This window comes from Arvicanthis niloticus, chromosome 8 (genome assembly GCF_011762505.2).
Source record: "Arvicanthis niloticus isolate mArvNil1 chromosome 8, mArvNil1.pat.X, whole genome shotgun sequence".
NCBI classification, from domain to species: Eukaryota; Metazoa; Chordata; class Mammalia; order Rodentia; family Muridae; genus Arvicanthis; species Arvicanthis niloticus.
In genome coordinates this window covers 50778217-50794597 of record NC_047665.1, presented here as the reverse complement: position 1 = coordinate 50794597, position 16381 = coordinate 50778217, and the positions used below count along the sequence as shown (strand labels likewise).

Sequence of the window (16381 nt, the reverse complement as noted above, 5' to 3'; positions counted from 1 at the left end):
GATTGAGCCATCTCTCCAGCCCCAGGCTTTTTGAAACAGTTACAGCAAGAAATGTTGATGATGGGGAAAGACAGAATAGGACTCAGACTATAGGTGGGGACTAATACAGAACCGTTGAGCCTCCAGTTACTTGTTTGAGTTTTTCTCAAAACCTTTTTAATATAGAAACTTCTAGTAACAAAACATTTATTTTCATGTTTCTTTTTTTTTTCTTTTTAAAGAAAACATATCTAATCTATATTTAGGTACCTTGTCTTCACTTAGGAGGCGCGATTTTTTTTTTTTCAGGAATACAGGATTATAATTGCTAGGAAATAGTTCCATTTCACTGAAATATTAAATTTAGATACCATATTTTATCTACATACTTTTATGTATATACAAACACATTAAATGGGGAAATAAGGCTGCATATTCATATTTATCTTTTTTGGGGGGCGGGTGTTGAGGCAGGGTTTCTCTGTGTAGCCCTGGCTGTCATGGAACTCACTCTGTAGACCAAGCTGGCCTCAAACTCAGAAATCTGCCTGCCTCTGCCTCCCAAGTGCTGGGATTAAAGGCGTGCACCACGACTGCCCCGCTCGCGCTCGCGTGCTCGCTCTCTCTCTCTCTCTCTCTCTCTCTCTCTCTCTCTCTCTCTCTCTCTCTCTCTGTTTGTGTGTATCTTAAAGTAAGATGTTTTATCATTTATAATGCTGTTAAATGAGTTAGTTATTCAGTTTATTCAGTTATTCAGTCTTGTGTTGTTACTTATACCGGCGTTGGACACTAGGGCTCAACACAATCCTGTCCTTCCCGCGTAGCTGGGGCTATAGGTATAGACCTCTATTGCTCTTCGCTAATTTAATGTGTTATGTGGTTTGGTTTTTTGAGATTGAATTTCTCAGTGTAGTGTTTCTCTGTGTAGCCCTGGCTGTCCTGGAACTCACTCTGTAGACCAGGCTGGCCTCGAACTCAGAAATCTGCCTGCTTCTGCCTCCCAAGTGCTGGGATTAAAGGCGTTCACCACCACCGCCAGGCTGGTACTTAGTGCTTAAGGAAGGCAATTTGCATGTTCATGTAACAAGACTTGAGGACATATAGTCTGGACTGTAGTTTAGGCTATGAAGAATATGAGTTGCCATTTCTGTAAATGCCATCTGCTTTGTCATCAGCAAGTAACTGCTCCCTTCTCTAGAGCTTCATGGCCTGGTGGGTTTCACAGCCTTCAGTACACATTAAAGCTGCTCTTGCTTTGTTTTGCCTTTATCAACTGACTAATACAGATTAGAAGTATCTTTTTTTTTTTTTTTTCCGAAGTGAAGTTTTGATTGAACATTCTAAGAAACTGGAACATTTAAGTTTTTAGATAATCTTTCTTGGGATAAAAAAGTCTCAGGTGTATTAAAGTTTTGTTTTTTGTTGTGAAACTAATCACTTAATGTGTTACTGAAAAATGAAGACAGATGTTCTAGAAATTGTAATAGGTATATAAGGGCAGTATGTATACAAGGGCAGTCTGACTAATATTGGCACTGTATTGCTTCCAGGATTGATTGGCCAATCTACCTGGCTACATGGAACCCTTACTGTTCTATGTGTTCCTCTGAAAGTTGTGTGCTCAGTTGAAGAAGATGACTTTTGCAATAGAGCAGGACTTGTCTTTGGTAGAGAGAGGGTCTCTGAGTAGCTGTGTTCTCAGGTTTTAGGTCTCAGCTTTATTCCTTTTTTTTTTTTTTTTTTTTTTTCCCGTGGGAGGAGGCAGGCGGGATTCGAACACGCACAGAGAGAGAGAGAGAGCGCATATGGACCCGTGCCCTCTGCAGGTGGACGCCTTACGGGTTGTGCCACCGCCAGTTCGCTCTCAGCTTTATTCCTAAGAATAGGCATGCCTCTACTGTTTTTTCAGCTCTAGCTTTACCCTTCTTTAAATGCTCACTTCTAAGTTTGCTTAAAATTTCAACCTTCACTGTTTGTATATCTTTGATTGAGACTCTTAATTGTGAATATACATTGGAATGGATGATGTGGTGCCCTTGAAGACAAAGGGAGAGGTGAATAGAGATTTTCCCCCCATTTAACAATTGAGTGATGACGAGTTCTCAATGGTAATTTCTTTTTAAAAATTATTATTACTTATTAATCATTTTATTTGTTTATATTTCAAATGTTATCCCCCTTTCAGGTATCCCCTTCATGAGCCCCCCCACCCCCTCCCTCCTCTTTGTCTCTAAGAGGGTGTTTGTCCCACCACTCCTTCCTCACCCCTCTAGCACTCCTCTAGAGATATTCTTAAGAGGATATCTGAAGCTTGAAGGTCTTCTTGTAGCCACTGATTCTGAATTCTGTGAAACAAGCATGTACTAATGTCACTCTTGTTCATCAGAACTCTTGGTTTTCAAGATTTTCAATGGCTGAAGATTTTTGTGAGAATTGTCAGTGGTCTCAAGAAAATGTTCCTCTACTCAGAAAGAAAAAAAAAAGTTGCTAAAGCTGCCCAGTGAAAAAGTGATGAATGTAGGGCATAATAGATTGGAGTCAGGAAGCCCTGCCCTTAACTGTTAGGATAGTTGTAATACATGTGAAATGTTGACAAGTTATTCTTTGCTTTCTTTGGATTCTGTATGTATTTAGTTTGACTTATTTGAGACATGGTCTAGCTGTGTAGTCCAGACCAGCCTCTAACTTGGGATACTCCACCACTTAATATCTGGGGTTATAGGTATCACCACTCTATGTTCATCTTCTTAAAGAGATGGCTTGAGTAAACAGAAGCACATACATTAATTGCCTTGCAACAACATTGACAGCAAATGAGCAGGACTGAGTAACAGACTGAGCTCAGAGCCGCAATGGAAGAAGACACAAACAAGCCAGGCACAGTTGAATTAGTAAATGGAAATGGTTGCATACTGATTGCTAGGTGAGACATGGCAAACCCTGGGGCATTGAACCTAGGAAACAGTTCTTTTTTAAAAGTCATCAATAAACAAATGTCAGAATGTATTATAAGCAGGCTGGGTTTGAGAGACAATTGACTTTTCACATGAGGTTTATTTAACATTTTGATTAAACCCTTTTCCTCTCGTATATGCTTTCCCAATTTAGGTTAAATAAAATAATTGTGTTGTCTTAAACCTTGCAGAGACTCCAAGTGTAAGGTATGGCATTTCCTGATAGTGGTATTTCCTTAATGACCAAGAAAGATATGTGAATCAGCCAAGCCTGCATTTTAGGAAGATAATCCTAATGGGGTTGTCTCCTTTTCTGCCTGGCTTTTCAAACTCTTGTGAAATTGTGTGAAGCATTTGTAGAAACAACTTTCTCATGGTTATTGGAAGAGAAACACAATGCAGAGTAAAAGCAGGAAGGTGTTGTGAGGGGAAAAGGGCTACATCTTGGCCAGGTTGTGATTGCCCACATGCTGCAGCTTTTTGGAAGCAAACTTCCAGAACCATTTAAATTCTATTACAGCCACATGGAAAAATAAGAGATAGGACTAACTCCTACTCAGAAATCCTGCATGGTGGTGGTTTAGGTTTCCTTATAAACCAATACTGGAGTGGTGATTTGGAGTTTGTCAGAATATTAATGTGTAATATGACATCTTTTCTACCAGAGGCTTACCCAACCAGATGACCCAAATTCTCAGTTTTTGTTTTTTTATTTTGTTTTTTGTTGGTTGTTTCATATTAAGAATACCAGCTAAAAATGTTTTCAAATAAGTGTTACATGAGGGAGAGAACAGCCAGAGGCATCTGGAAAGGTCAAGACTGAACCAGGCCATGTGTCTTAGTTAGGGTTTCTCTGCTGTGAACAGACACCCTGACCAAGGCAACTCTTATAAGGACAACATTTAATTGGGGCTGGCTTACAGGTTCAGAGGTTCAGTCCATTATCATCAAGGTGGGAGCATGGCAGCATCCAGGCAGACATGGTGCAGGAGGAGCTGAGAGTTCTACATCTTCATCTGAAGGCTGCTAGCAGAATGCTGGCTTACAGGGAGTTAGGATGAGGGTCTTATTTCCCACCCCCACAGTGACACACCTACTCCAACAAGGTCACACCTTCTATTAGTGGCACTCTCTGGTCTGGATATATATAAACCATCACACTGAGAGAAGTGTGGCAAGTGGACCAAGAGAGGCACTGTAGACCAAGAGCCCAAGAGAGTTTGTAGTCAAAATGACTGTGTTATTATAGGAATCAGAAGCTGGGGAAAGGGAAGTCCAGCCTTTGGGCTGGAGAGGTGTAGGGTAGGATAGGATGAGAAGTGCTGGGAGCAGCCACAGGTACTAAGTGGAATTTGTCCCAGGTTTCTTTGAGACCTGACAGTGTGTCATAAAGCAGTCATTAGATAAGTTCTAAATTAGATTTTTATTAGTGTAACATTTAAAAATACAATTTTATTTGGTATATTTCTTTTGAATAGATACCTTTCCAGTCAGATTTTGCTAATACATTTTTGTATCTGGTGTGATTTTATTGCCTCCCTCTTCCAACACAAACAACTTGAATCCCACCATTGGCTGTTTCGGTAGAAGCACAGATGTGCATGCATAAAAGGAAATTTAAAGTAATCTTGAGGCTTATTGGCCATGTCTGATTAGGAGTACACCTGTGCTGGGTGCCATTGTAAATGTACAATTAAACAAGTACTGTACTGAGATTGGGTTCATTTCTTTCATCTGCCTATATCTTTGAGTAACACATTTACTATAAGAATACTCATTGAAGAGACTATTACAGAGATACTAAGTCTGTAAAAACAAAGCTAGAATAGCAGCCTTCCTGGAGACAGAAGTCTTTTGCTCTTTATGCGGTCTTGCTTTGAAGATGAATTCTGTATGTGATCTGTGTGAGTTGAAAGAAAGAAGCAGAGTTGCCTCCCCTGAGGAACTCTACATTTTGTGAGAGAGAGAGGGAGGGAAGGAGGGAGGGAGGGAGAGAGAGAGAGAGAGAGAGAGACAGAGACAGAGACAGAGACAGAGACAGACAGACAAAGAGACAAACCTGAATACACATTTTAGGTATGTCAGAATGATGCTGCAAGCCCTGAGAGAATATGATCTAGCAGCATGAAGCAAGTGAGACACACCAGTTCCTATCTTGTCTCACTTATACCTCTCTAGAAATAGAAAATAACACTAAGAAAGAGCCTTCTTTCCAGCCCTAAAATGCTAGAGTTGTATTTTAATGACTTTTTGTTATAACCGTTTTGACAATTCCCCTCCCCGCCCCCCCACCCCGGTGAATTTACTTAGTTTCAAAGAAGTCGGAGTCTAGTAGGTAAACTGTTGAGGAGTACACCTGTGCTGGGTGCCAGTGTAAATGTACAATTATAAATATATTTGGACATTAAAAGTAAAAACATTTTGGTTTTTAAAATTGATTCCCCAGGGATCCATACAGCACTTAAGGCAGGTGTACAGTTGTGAATAGCCTGTTTTACTTATCCAGGAAAACTGTTTACTTACCTAGTTGAATATTATTCATTTACTATTTTTTTTTAACTTACAAAATTTATTTTTGTGTGTGTATGTACTTGCACGTTTGTGTGTGCGCATGCGCGCGCGCCCATGTGGCCCCGACCCATACCAGGGTGCATGTGAAGAAGTGAGGACAGCTTTCTGGAGTGTATTGTTTTCTGTCGTCCTGTAGAATCCCCAGATCAAGTGAAATTGTCAGGCCTGTGCTCAAGCACCTCCACCCTCTGAGGTTGGTCCCTCATTTACCTTTTTTTCTTTTCCTTTTTGGTAAACTTTTAGAAATCAGGTGGGAGTTCTTGGAGCATGTGGCTGTATGGTAGCATCTAGTGCTTTCCTTGTTTTCCATCCCTTAACTGGTTGGTCCCAGTCATGAGACTGAGAAGAGATCTTTGTAAACTTTATACTTAAGTCATGTATGAATGCTGATGGTGGAGTAGGTAGAGTACTTACTTGGCCAGTACTGTAGTGAGCCATTTTTGCTTGAGTGATAACGAAAGAAGCATCAGTGGGCTGAGTTGTACTGTTTGGATCCTTGCTACCGTATGTATATCTGTGCAGTGTGCAGGAAGTGGAAGTGAAGCCTTAATCACACATTGTTCATCTCTTAGCTTATTCCTTTCTAGTGTCTTTTGTTTTTAAAATAATTGCTGAATTATGTGAGTTTTAAAAATCAATTTACAACTTTATTGTCTATCATTTTATATTATGCTCTTTTCTTCTACTTTGCTGGTTTTGTCAATTCTTAAGTAGTTGCGATTGATTGTGCCATTTCTGCTTTTCTGTAGTTAAATGTCTTATTTCCCTTTATGGCTAAAACCAACACAATTTTGTTCATAAAAATGGTTTACATGTTTTCTTTGATTTCATCAGGATACATTTTAAATATAAATAAATAAGACATTTTAATTGAGTATCAGTAATATATCCAAGTAATATGTGTGTGCTTAGTTTTCCTTAATTAGATTTAAATATACAAAAGTAAAAATGACAGTTTCATAAACCTCACTCAGCTGACTTGTACTGTCTGGTTTCAGCAGCCATTGATCTACCATCCTTGTGGTTTTGTTTCTTTTTTCCTCCTTAAATTTTATTAGCATGTTTAAAAAGAAAATTCCAGATTGTATTACATTCCCATTCCTGTGACAAACTGCCTAATAAGTAATTAAAGAAAGGGAGGGGTTTCTGGCTCTCAGTTTGAGGCCATAGGTTCCATCTTGGCAGGAAAAGCACCATATATAGCAAGACCAGGAAGTGGATCAGTCATATGCATCCAAGGTCAGGAAGCAGAGAGGAAACAGGAAGTGGGGTTGAGCTATAAAATTTGAAGACAATCCCCCAGTGACAGGTTTCCTCCAGCAATGTTCTGTCTCTTGAGGGTTATACAACCTTTTAGAACAGTGCCACCAAGCTGGAAACTAAGTGTTTACAAACACATGAGACTATGGGGGATGGAGAGCATTTCATATTCAAACCATAGCCTAGATGTATTTAGTCAAGCTTGAGTTTGTTCTCTCTCTCCCTCCCCCTCCCCTCCCCCTCCCCCTCCCCTCCCCCTCCCCCTCATTCTCCTCCCTCTCCCTCTCCTCCCTCTCCCTCTTCCCCGCTCCTCCCTCTCCCTCTTCCCCCTCCCCCCTCCCCCCTCTCCCTCCCCCCTCCCCCTCTCCCTCCCCCTCCCCCTCTCCCTCCCCCTCCCCCTCTCCCTTCCCCCCTCCCCCTCCCTCAGTCTCTTTCTCTCTCTCTGTGTGTGTGTGTGTGTGTGTGTGTGTGTGTGTGTGTGTGTGTGGTAAATTCTTACTGTAGTCACAGTTGGTCTTGAGCTCATGGGCTTAGGTGACTTTCCCAAGTTGGCCTCCCAAGTAGCAGGGTTGGGGAGTCTGTTAGAGTGTGTCAGCATGTCCCACGAATAAAGAATTTTGGTTTGTATCTCTATTAGACAAGGCCATTTGAAATGAATAGAACTGGAACACTTTGATTGAGTTCAGTAAAATCACCATCATTCTTTAATGTTCTTTTTATCCATGTAATTTTTTCCTGTATCCAAAATGAAATTTTGAATTCAGTCTGACTCCAAAATTCCAACAGTTCTCACATAGGTTATTTTGGTGAAAACTTTTATAGTTGTGTATTTTTCTCCCCTTATAAAATGTGTTGTATTTGATAGAGAAGTGAAGCCATCTTCCTTGCTTCACATTTTGGATTTAACTGATAGCTTTGTCTTACTTAACATGAATTTCCTCAGTATTCTCTTTAAATTGGGAGCCAGAACTAGAGGTTTTATTTTTGCAAAAATGCCTTAGATGGTACTGTTGTTACCACATTCAGTGCCAAGACTGAAAAATAGCCAGTCAGTATGTGATTTACATTTTTATCCTATATTGATGATCACAACCTCCCTCCTTCTGTGAGATGTCACCACTATTGTTGTTTGTGTTGTTCCCAAACAGTCTTGCTGTGAAGTCCATGCTGGCTTGGAACTCTCGATCCTCTGGCCTCAGACTCCTGAATGCTGAAATTGCAGTCATATGCCACACTATGTTCAGCCCTAAATTCTTAACATCTTGATATTTTAAAAATCATTCATTCTTCATTTACTGAGGCTTTTCTTCTCTTGAGAACTGTTTTTGTCATTATGAAATATTGATTTATCAGGGGGAGGTGGAGTACATAACTGTTTCCCTTAATAATCTGTAGGATAATGAACTGGTATCCTTACAGTATAGAGGTGATTTTTTAGCTTTCAGGGACTTTTAGATATTATATTTTATATACATTCAAGACCTTTGTCACTTCTGCAGTGGCTTTAGTGTTTTTGCAGTGTAGCCACACTTACCATGAATAGTTTCCTTGTTCTCATATTAAGATATCCCAGGTTTATCTCTAAAAAACAAACAAACAAACAAACAAACCAACCAACCACAAAAACCAACCTACTTGGTATCAGACAAGCTGGTGATAGCCCTTTTTTATGTTGAGACTCATACCCATTCAGGCACCACACAAACAAGGAAGCTGAGGTTGACCTTGAACTTCAAATGCTTCTGCCTCCATCTCCTGAGATGTAGTAGGTAGTACAAGTTGGTACCACTACATGTAGTTTACACAGTGCCAGGAATTGAACCCTGCATCCCTCATCTCCTTTGTCTTACTAAGCAGCCTACTGTTTGCTTGTGCATGTATGATGTTGTGTGGTGTATATTTGTGTACATGCACATGTGTATGCACATCTTTATATGTATATGTGTGGAAGCTTATCTACCTTTTTTGAGACAGTCTCTCACTGAACCTCTCTCAATGGTTAGGCTATAGTAACTAGCCAGCAAGTCTCAGACAGAGCATTTTTCTGTTGCTGCCTTCCCAATGCTGAGATTATTGGCATGCACTCCTGCACCTAACTTTTTATTTGGGTGCCGGGATCTGAACTCAGTTCTTCACACTCAATGCTAAGTACTTTGTTGACTGGACTATCTCCCCAATTTGAAGCAGCCTTTTCAGTCCTCAAAATAAAGACTATATTAGCAATAGCAACAACAAAAACTGAACAAGGTACAGAAACACAGTTAAAATTAAAGCCCATAATGGCTGTGGAACAGGCATGCAGTGTGAAAGTAAAGTGATTTCAGTTAAAGATTAGAAGAGTAGACTAGAGAAGGGGGCGAGAAACATTGAAATCAAAGAAGAAAGAAGAGTGAGATTTTAAACACATAACTGTAGACTGTGAGCTGGGCAGGTTCTCCTCTCCTCCCCCAGATACCTCAAATCGCACACCCTGAGCCTGACTCTGGGGTGCTTTAGAATCAGGGAAGCAAGCAGCACTGAAATCTATAAAAGTGGACTCGTGTGTTTTATGAGATACAACTGTAGTCCTCTGCAGCTTCAGTGTTCAGCTTCTGCCACAGCAGGCCCTGCAGTAGATTAGCATCTTCAGAGGTTGATGCATCCCCTGCCCTCAGGCTTGAGGCTAGCAGATTTGGATGGGACTACCCTGCTCGCTCCCTGATTGCCACTGAGCCCTTAGGGAGTCATGGAGCCTCATGAGTGCCCACTCCCACACAGTAGGTGATGGCCCTAATCTTGTTCCACCATCACAGCTGCTGTGGATTCAGGAGTGTAGTGGCCATGTTGTGCCTAGCAGAGAGCTTTCTGAAACATTTTATTTATCCTTTCTTTAGGTTCTTACAATCTTCAAACTGTCTTCTGTGATGTTCCCTGAGCCTTATAGTAGGTGACTGGATGTCTCATTGTTGGCTGAGTGTGCAGCAGTCATTTTGATCACTTGGACCATTGTGAGTCTGCAGTTACTGCTGCTCACTGCAGCAGATGTTTCTCAGGCCAAAGTTGACAGCTTTATGCAAAAGCCTAATTATTTAGAGAGAGAAATGATGGGCATATCGTGTGTGTTTAACAAAATAAGGCCTATTGCCTTCACAGTCCCAGCTCTGACCAGGCTTAATGAGACCGGAAGGGATTTTCCCCCTCGAGTGGAGTGGGTCTCAATACCAGCCAGAGTGAAGTTGGTTATCCCCACAATAGACATACCTCTATTTTACTAGTGGGGCACACCCTTCCTAACAGGTTAATAATATACCATAGAGTAAGATTATTCATGATAATTCCAGAAGCCTGCAAAGCCCATTCTGGTACTGTGGAGGCTAGCCCTAGGGAGAAAGCTTTTTAATCTCAGTTCCAGTTCATTTCTCTATGACCTGCAACTAGATCATGTGATGTTGTCAGCAATAAGGCCATCTAGTCCTGGTTGGCAGTCAACCACTGTGGCAATTGCCTATGTTATTTGATATTCTCAGATCTTCCTGAACAGAAACTTGGAGAGGTGAAGGGAGTCATTGAACTCTTCATTTAATAACCTATGCCTTCTGAGAGTTAGATTATCTACCATGCAGGTTACTTCAGTTCAACTTCTTATTTTTAAATTAGCTTACTAAGTATCTGTAAAGCTTTTTCATAGGGCAGACACCCCCCAACTCCCTCCTGTTTCTTTATTTCCATCTTTTTTTTGTTTTGTTTTCTGTTGTTTGTTTTGTTTTTTTTCAAGGTGTGGTTTTTCTGTGTAGCCTTGGCTGTCCTTGAACTCACTCAGCAGACCAGGCTGACCTCAAATGCAGAGAGGTAGATGTGCCTGTCTCTGCCTCCCAAGTGCTTGGATCAAAGACTTGCGCCACTACATCTGGCCCTTATATCCGTCTTAAATCTTTCCATTCCCTAGTGCTCCCCTTCCACCTGGATTGTACATGTGTTTTAACACTACCCTCCTGAGATTGGCTGTCACTTATGTTTAAGATTCTTTTCTTTTTTCAATCATGATCTTATTATGCAGCCCTACCTGGTTTGTAAATCAGGCTGGCTTCTTAAAGAGATCTGCCTGTTTCTGCCCCCCCAAGTTTTGGGATTAAAGATCTATGTTACTATGTTTGTGTGAGATTGCTTTTGATTATCAAATAATTTTCTTAATAAGAGTGTTGGAAATTAGAACCAGGTTTTTGAGAATAGGGAGAAGCATTATAAAGATGAAAAAACCCTCTACGTCCTTAGCTATTGGAAAAATGCACCCAAGGCAGCTCACAACTCTATCTCTAGTTCTGGAGGATCTGAAGACAGCAGATGACAACAAATGCTGGTAAGGCTATGGGGAAAGAACCATCGGACATGTGAACTCGTACATAACCTGACTGTACATGGGTCTGTACACCAAGGCAGCACACAATACTTGCTCATCTGTGTTTATTCTTAATGGTCAAGTAGTGGAGCCAGCCTAGATAGCCATCAATTGATAACTGGCCTAGAAAATGGGGTACATAACAGAATTTTACTCGTGAAATCAAGATATTTGCAGGAAAATGGATGCAGCTGAAAATCAAACCACATTAGAAGACAAGTCCACAGTTTCTCTTTTGGAACCTACATTTAAATTTTCAATTCTATCCTCCCTCTCCCTCCCTTTCTCTGTCTGTGTTTATATACATATGTATGTGTATGGCAGTCATGAAACAAGGATCATGAGGTGAGATCTTAGGGAGATGGGAAATAGGAAAATGGAATGCAAGTAATAGAGCATAACTTGGAACTAACTGAGAGAAGAAAGAGAACCCAACTGGAAAGTACTGGACATGGAAGAAGACAGTGGGAAAGGAGACTCCAGAGAACAAAGTATAATGAGGTGTATGAAAATGTATGATGAAGCCCTTGCTTTGTGTGCTAACTTAATTAAAATAGTAGAAGTGAAAAAACCTGTATGGGTACTTAGTGAAACAAAACAAGGTACTTTTATCTTCTCCTTCCCTCCCCACTCCCCTTTACTCCTCCTGGCAATTGTTTTCAGAAGTAACTGAAAGGTACCTGGCCTACTTTGAACTCTTTATCTTATCTGTGAAGCATTAAAGAAGAAATGCCTTCAACTCAGAGCTAAATGATTAGGAAGCCTCACAATAATAGTCATGAAAGTTGTCTCTTTCTAAGTCATTTTTTAAAGTTAGATAAGATATTATATGTGAAGTTTATTGCCTAGTGCTGAGTTTGTAAGGAAATTCATACAGTATTCAACTTCTAGTGCTTGATTTATTTCCCTTAGCTCAACATCTCTCAGGTTTATCTGTTCACTTAGGTTCAGAAAATAACAGGATTTGTTCTAAGTCTGAGCAAGCGCACACTCCCTCCCTTACTCCTTTAGCCATTGGTGAATCTTTCATTTCTTTCTGTCTTGGCTAGTGTGCGTGATAGTGCAGTGAGCACAGGCTGTCTTCATGAGGAGCTTATTGCATTTTCTTTGGAAGTATACCAAAAAATGGAATTGCTGGGTCATGTAGTGTAGTAGTTCTATTTTTAAAATTTGGAGAAATCTCCACTGTTTTCAGTAATGGTGCACAGGTCCTTCCAGTGGCATTTCCTGTTCTCTACACCCAGGCCAACACTTGTTGCTCATCTTTTTAATAGGCATCTGAACAGGTGTATGGTGATGTCTTTTTGTGGTTTTAATTAGCTTTTCCCTGATGATTAGTGAGGTATTTGGATATGTGTGTTTGTCATTTTCCATTGGGAACGGGTGTGTGTGTGTGTGTGTGCTTGCATTCTTTGGCTAGGTTTGAAATTAGTTTGATTTTTTTTTACTCTTGAGCTATGAATATTCCTCGTGTGCCTTGATTATTAACCCTTTAATTTTAGGTTTTAAGATGAATTCCTGAGCTTTTCTTTGTTAGCACATGGCTTCTAAAGTATCTGATGTTGCTTTTACCTAGTTGGTTTGAAGGAGAAACTTGCTTCGTGCTCAGTGAATAACATGAATGTTCTGGGCAAATGTTTCTAAACTACTTGGAATCCAGAGGGCAAACAAATATTCTGAAAGACTGGCATTCTCAGGCTTAGTAATTTTACTTTAAGAATCAATTATAATGCTGAGTGGAATGGCTCATACTTGTGATCCCAGCATTGGGGAAGCTAAGGGAGGAGGATTGTAGTGAGTTGTATGCAACATGGGCTCCTATGAATTCCAGGCTAGCTTAGGCCTGGAACAGTTAGACCATCTCAAAAATAACAATAAAAACTGGTGCTTCTCAAATCAAAGCTAACTTTCACACTGTGTCTTTTCCAGCGTCCTGAGGTTAGCATTATACTTTTCCAGTGGAGCCCATGACTTCTGATCAGGACGCTAAAGTTGTGGCTGAACCGCAGGCACAGCGAGTCCAGGAGGGCAAGGACAGCTCTCATCTGGTAGGTGTTATTAGAAGGCAGGCACAGAGGGAGGTCTGTAGGCCACAGGTCATAGGCAGCCATTCCTATTTCTGATAAAGAACTCTACACTAGACTTAAGAAGAGGTTAATAGTAACACTAATAAAATTTCTTAGAACATGTATATCAATCAAATGATAACAGAGGCAAAAGGACTTACTCATCCAGTGTTCCTGGCTGAGATCTTCACAGCAAGAGATGCACACAGAAATTTTCAGAGAGAAAGACCTACAGGGCAAACTATGCTAAGTTTTATAACAAAAGAGAAGTGGGTAGCTATATTGATCATAAATTATCCAAAAGATGTGATCTGATGTTATTAGCTGGGAACTTAGCTAGACCTGTTCAGATGGTTTCTTGGCATCTCTGTGTGGCATTCCTTCAGATTCCCCCGGAATGAGGCCTTGTGACATATTTTCAAAGGAAAGTCAGCTTATTTTATGGTATACTTGAGGAGAAAGTAGTACAGGAAATTCTAGTTTCAGTTTTTCTGTTTCTTTTTTTTCCTGCAGTCCATCAAATAGCAAGTTGTTTCAGACTGAACTATATTTGTTTGAAAAAATATCTACAGCTTTATTAGCAGAAACTACAAGTACTAGGTGATACAGAAAACAAAAGGCATAACTTTAGATACTTAGAGCCTTGTATTAAGAAAATGCAATTTGGGGCCAACAAAGTGAGTAAAAGCAGTTTTCACACAAGCCTGCTAATTTGAATTTGATTTGCTGTATTTCACAGTGGAAGGAGAGAACAAATTTGTCAAAGCTGTTCTTTGACTCCCATATGCACACTGGCATCCCTCACCCCCACCCCCACACAATATGTGCATATACACCTAACACACACAAAAAATAATAAATAAAATAATGAAAGAAAATGTGGGTTGGAGACATGGCTCAGCAATTAAGATCACTTGTTGTTCTTGCAGAGGACCCAGATTTGATTCCCAGCTCCCACATTATGAGTCACAGCCATCTCTAACTCCAGTTCCAGGGAACCTTGACCCTTCTTTTTGACCTCCATGGGTACCAGGCATATAGACATGCATGTAGGCAAAACACTCATGCACATAAAATAGCCTTAAGAACTAAGTATCTTATTAACATAGTGAATTATATGTGAAGAGATGGGATTATACTTTTTTGTTGTTTTGGCCACCTTTGAATTTTACTCTTGGGCTAGAGAGATGGCTCAGTGTTTGAGAGTACTACTTGTTCTTGCAGAGGTCAGTCTCCAGCATCCTCTCTGGATGCTCATAGCTCATAGCCTCTTGTAACTGCAGCTTCAGGCCATCCAGTGGTTCCTGCGGGTACCTGCACACAAATGCACATGCATACATGCACACATGCACACATACATAAAATAATACATCTTTAAAATTTTTAATACTGTCAAATAATAATATTTAAAGCTTCTAAGTGGTGTTGGGAAAAACAGCTTTTTAAAATTACCTCAGTTTTCCCAATGGAGGAGTTAGAGAAAGGACTGAGGAGCTGAAGGGGTTTGCAACGTCATAAGAAGAACAATAAAATCAACCAGACCCCCCAGAGCTCCCAGGGACTAAACCACCAACCACAGAGTACACATGGAGGGACCCATGGCTTCAGCTGCATATGTGGCAGAGGATGACCTTATCTGGAATCAATGGGAGGAGAGGCCCTTTGTCCTGTGAAGGCTCGATGTCCCAGTGTAGGGGAATGCCAGGGCAGGGAGGTGGTGGGTGGGTGGGTGGGGGAACACCCTCACAGAAGCAGGGGGAAGGGAGTTTGGTGGTGGTGGGGGGACTGGAAAGTATAAATAAAAAAAAATATCCAATTAAAAAATTAACCCAGTTTGAAATTACCAGAGATTTTGTTTGTAATGTTTAGTTAGAACTTGAGAAGTCATACATTTTAAGGTGCCATTGTACTTTTGAATATAATTATTTACAGATTTCTTGCTATGTAAAATTGTGAATTTTTTTCCAGTGGGTTGGTTTTACTTAAATTACTATGGTTTAAAGTTATGTTTTATTAATGTTATAATAATGGGGTTTTTGATGTTTTCAATTTTACAGATGAATGGTCCTATATCACAAACCACTTCTCAAACAAGTTCCCTCCCAGCTTTGACTCAGGTAATTCAGTTTTGAGATTTATCACAGATTGCCCAGCCACAGCCAAGACTACCAGATATGGCATTATCCTAAATATGTATTGTAAAAAAAAAATAGTAAAATGTAGATGTTTCTTAAAAGGAGGATCCATTTGGCATTGTGCCATTGAGTGTGTTAAATGTTAATAGTCTCTTTTTCACAATGTGTCAGATATATTAATTTATTCTCAAGTATTTATGACAGTGTCTTCAGTTTATCTGTTATATGTATGTATGATTAGCTTTATATTTTGATAACTTTTTTAGAGTATGCAAGTCAAATCCTAAGTAATAAAAGAATAAGAAAACAGGCTAAATATCTAGCTCAGTTGGTAGAGGATTTGCCTCACATGTAAGGAGAGATCCTAGGACTGTGAATGGGTGTTTTGTGTGGTAGCTCATGCTTCTCATCCTACCATGGGAGGCGAGAACAAGGGGTCAGGCTCATTTCTAATACAGAGCATGTTTGAGGTCAGTCTTACATACATGAGACATGGTTTGTTTGTTTGTTTGTTTTCAAAAAAGAATAAGGGAGTGGGAATCCATTGTTTCAAATCTTGCTTTTTGCATGTATATGTGCATATAGGAAGTACATCTGTAGTATTACAAATTTAGTTTATCTTTTAAATATCTTATAACTCTTAGGAACTTTACAGTATAATAAACATTAGTGATTTGTTCTCTGACATACATAGCATCTATGAAATTAGCACATGTGCTACAGCATATACATAGAGGTCAAAGGACAACTTGCAAGACTTAGTTCTTTCTTTCTTTTTTTTTGGAGGGGGGACGGTTTGAGACAGGGTTTCACTGTATAACCTGGGCTGTCCTGGAACTCACTCTGTAGACCAGGCTGGCCTCGAACTCAGAAATCCACCTGTCTCTGCCTTCCAAGTGCTGGGATTAAAGGCGTGCGCCACCACTGCCCGGCTGGACTTAGTTCTTTCAATCATGTGGGTCCCAGAGACTGAACTCAGATCATCAGTCTTGGTGGATAGCACTTTTACCAGCTGAGCCATCTCCCTAACCCCTCATGTAC

At 40.2% G+C, this 16381-nt stretch overlaps 1 protein-coding gene across 2 annotated transcripts in view; it reads left to right on the top strand.

Moving 5' to 3' along the window:
* Window positions 1-16381, top strand: part of Larp4b (La ribonucleoprotein 4B) — a 79766-nt gene that overhangs the window by 14458 nt on the left and 48927 nt on the right. For both annotated transcript variants that reach the window (XM_034509879.2, XM_034509881.2), the window contains exons 2-3: window positions 13069-13187; window positions 15263-15322. In XM_034509879.2, the coding sequence (XP_034365770.1) occupies window positions 13107-13187; window positions 15263-15322 (141 nt within the window). In that variant the 5' untranslated portion in view covers window positions 13069-13106. The remainder of the gene's footprint in view (window positions 1-13068; window positions 13188-15262; window positions 15323-16381) is intronic.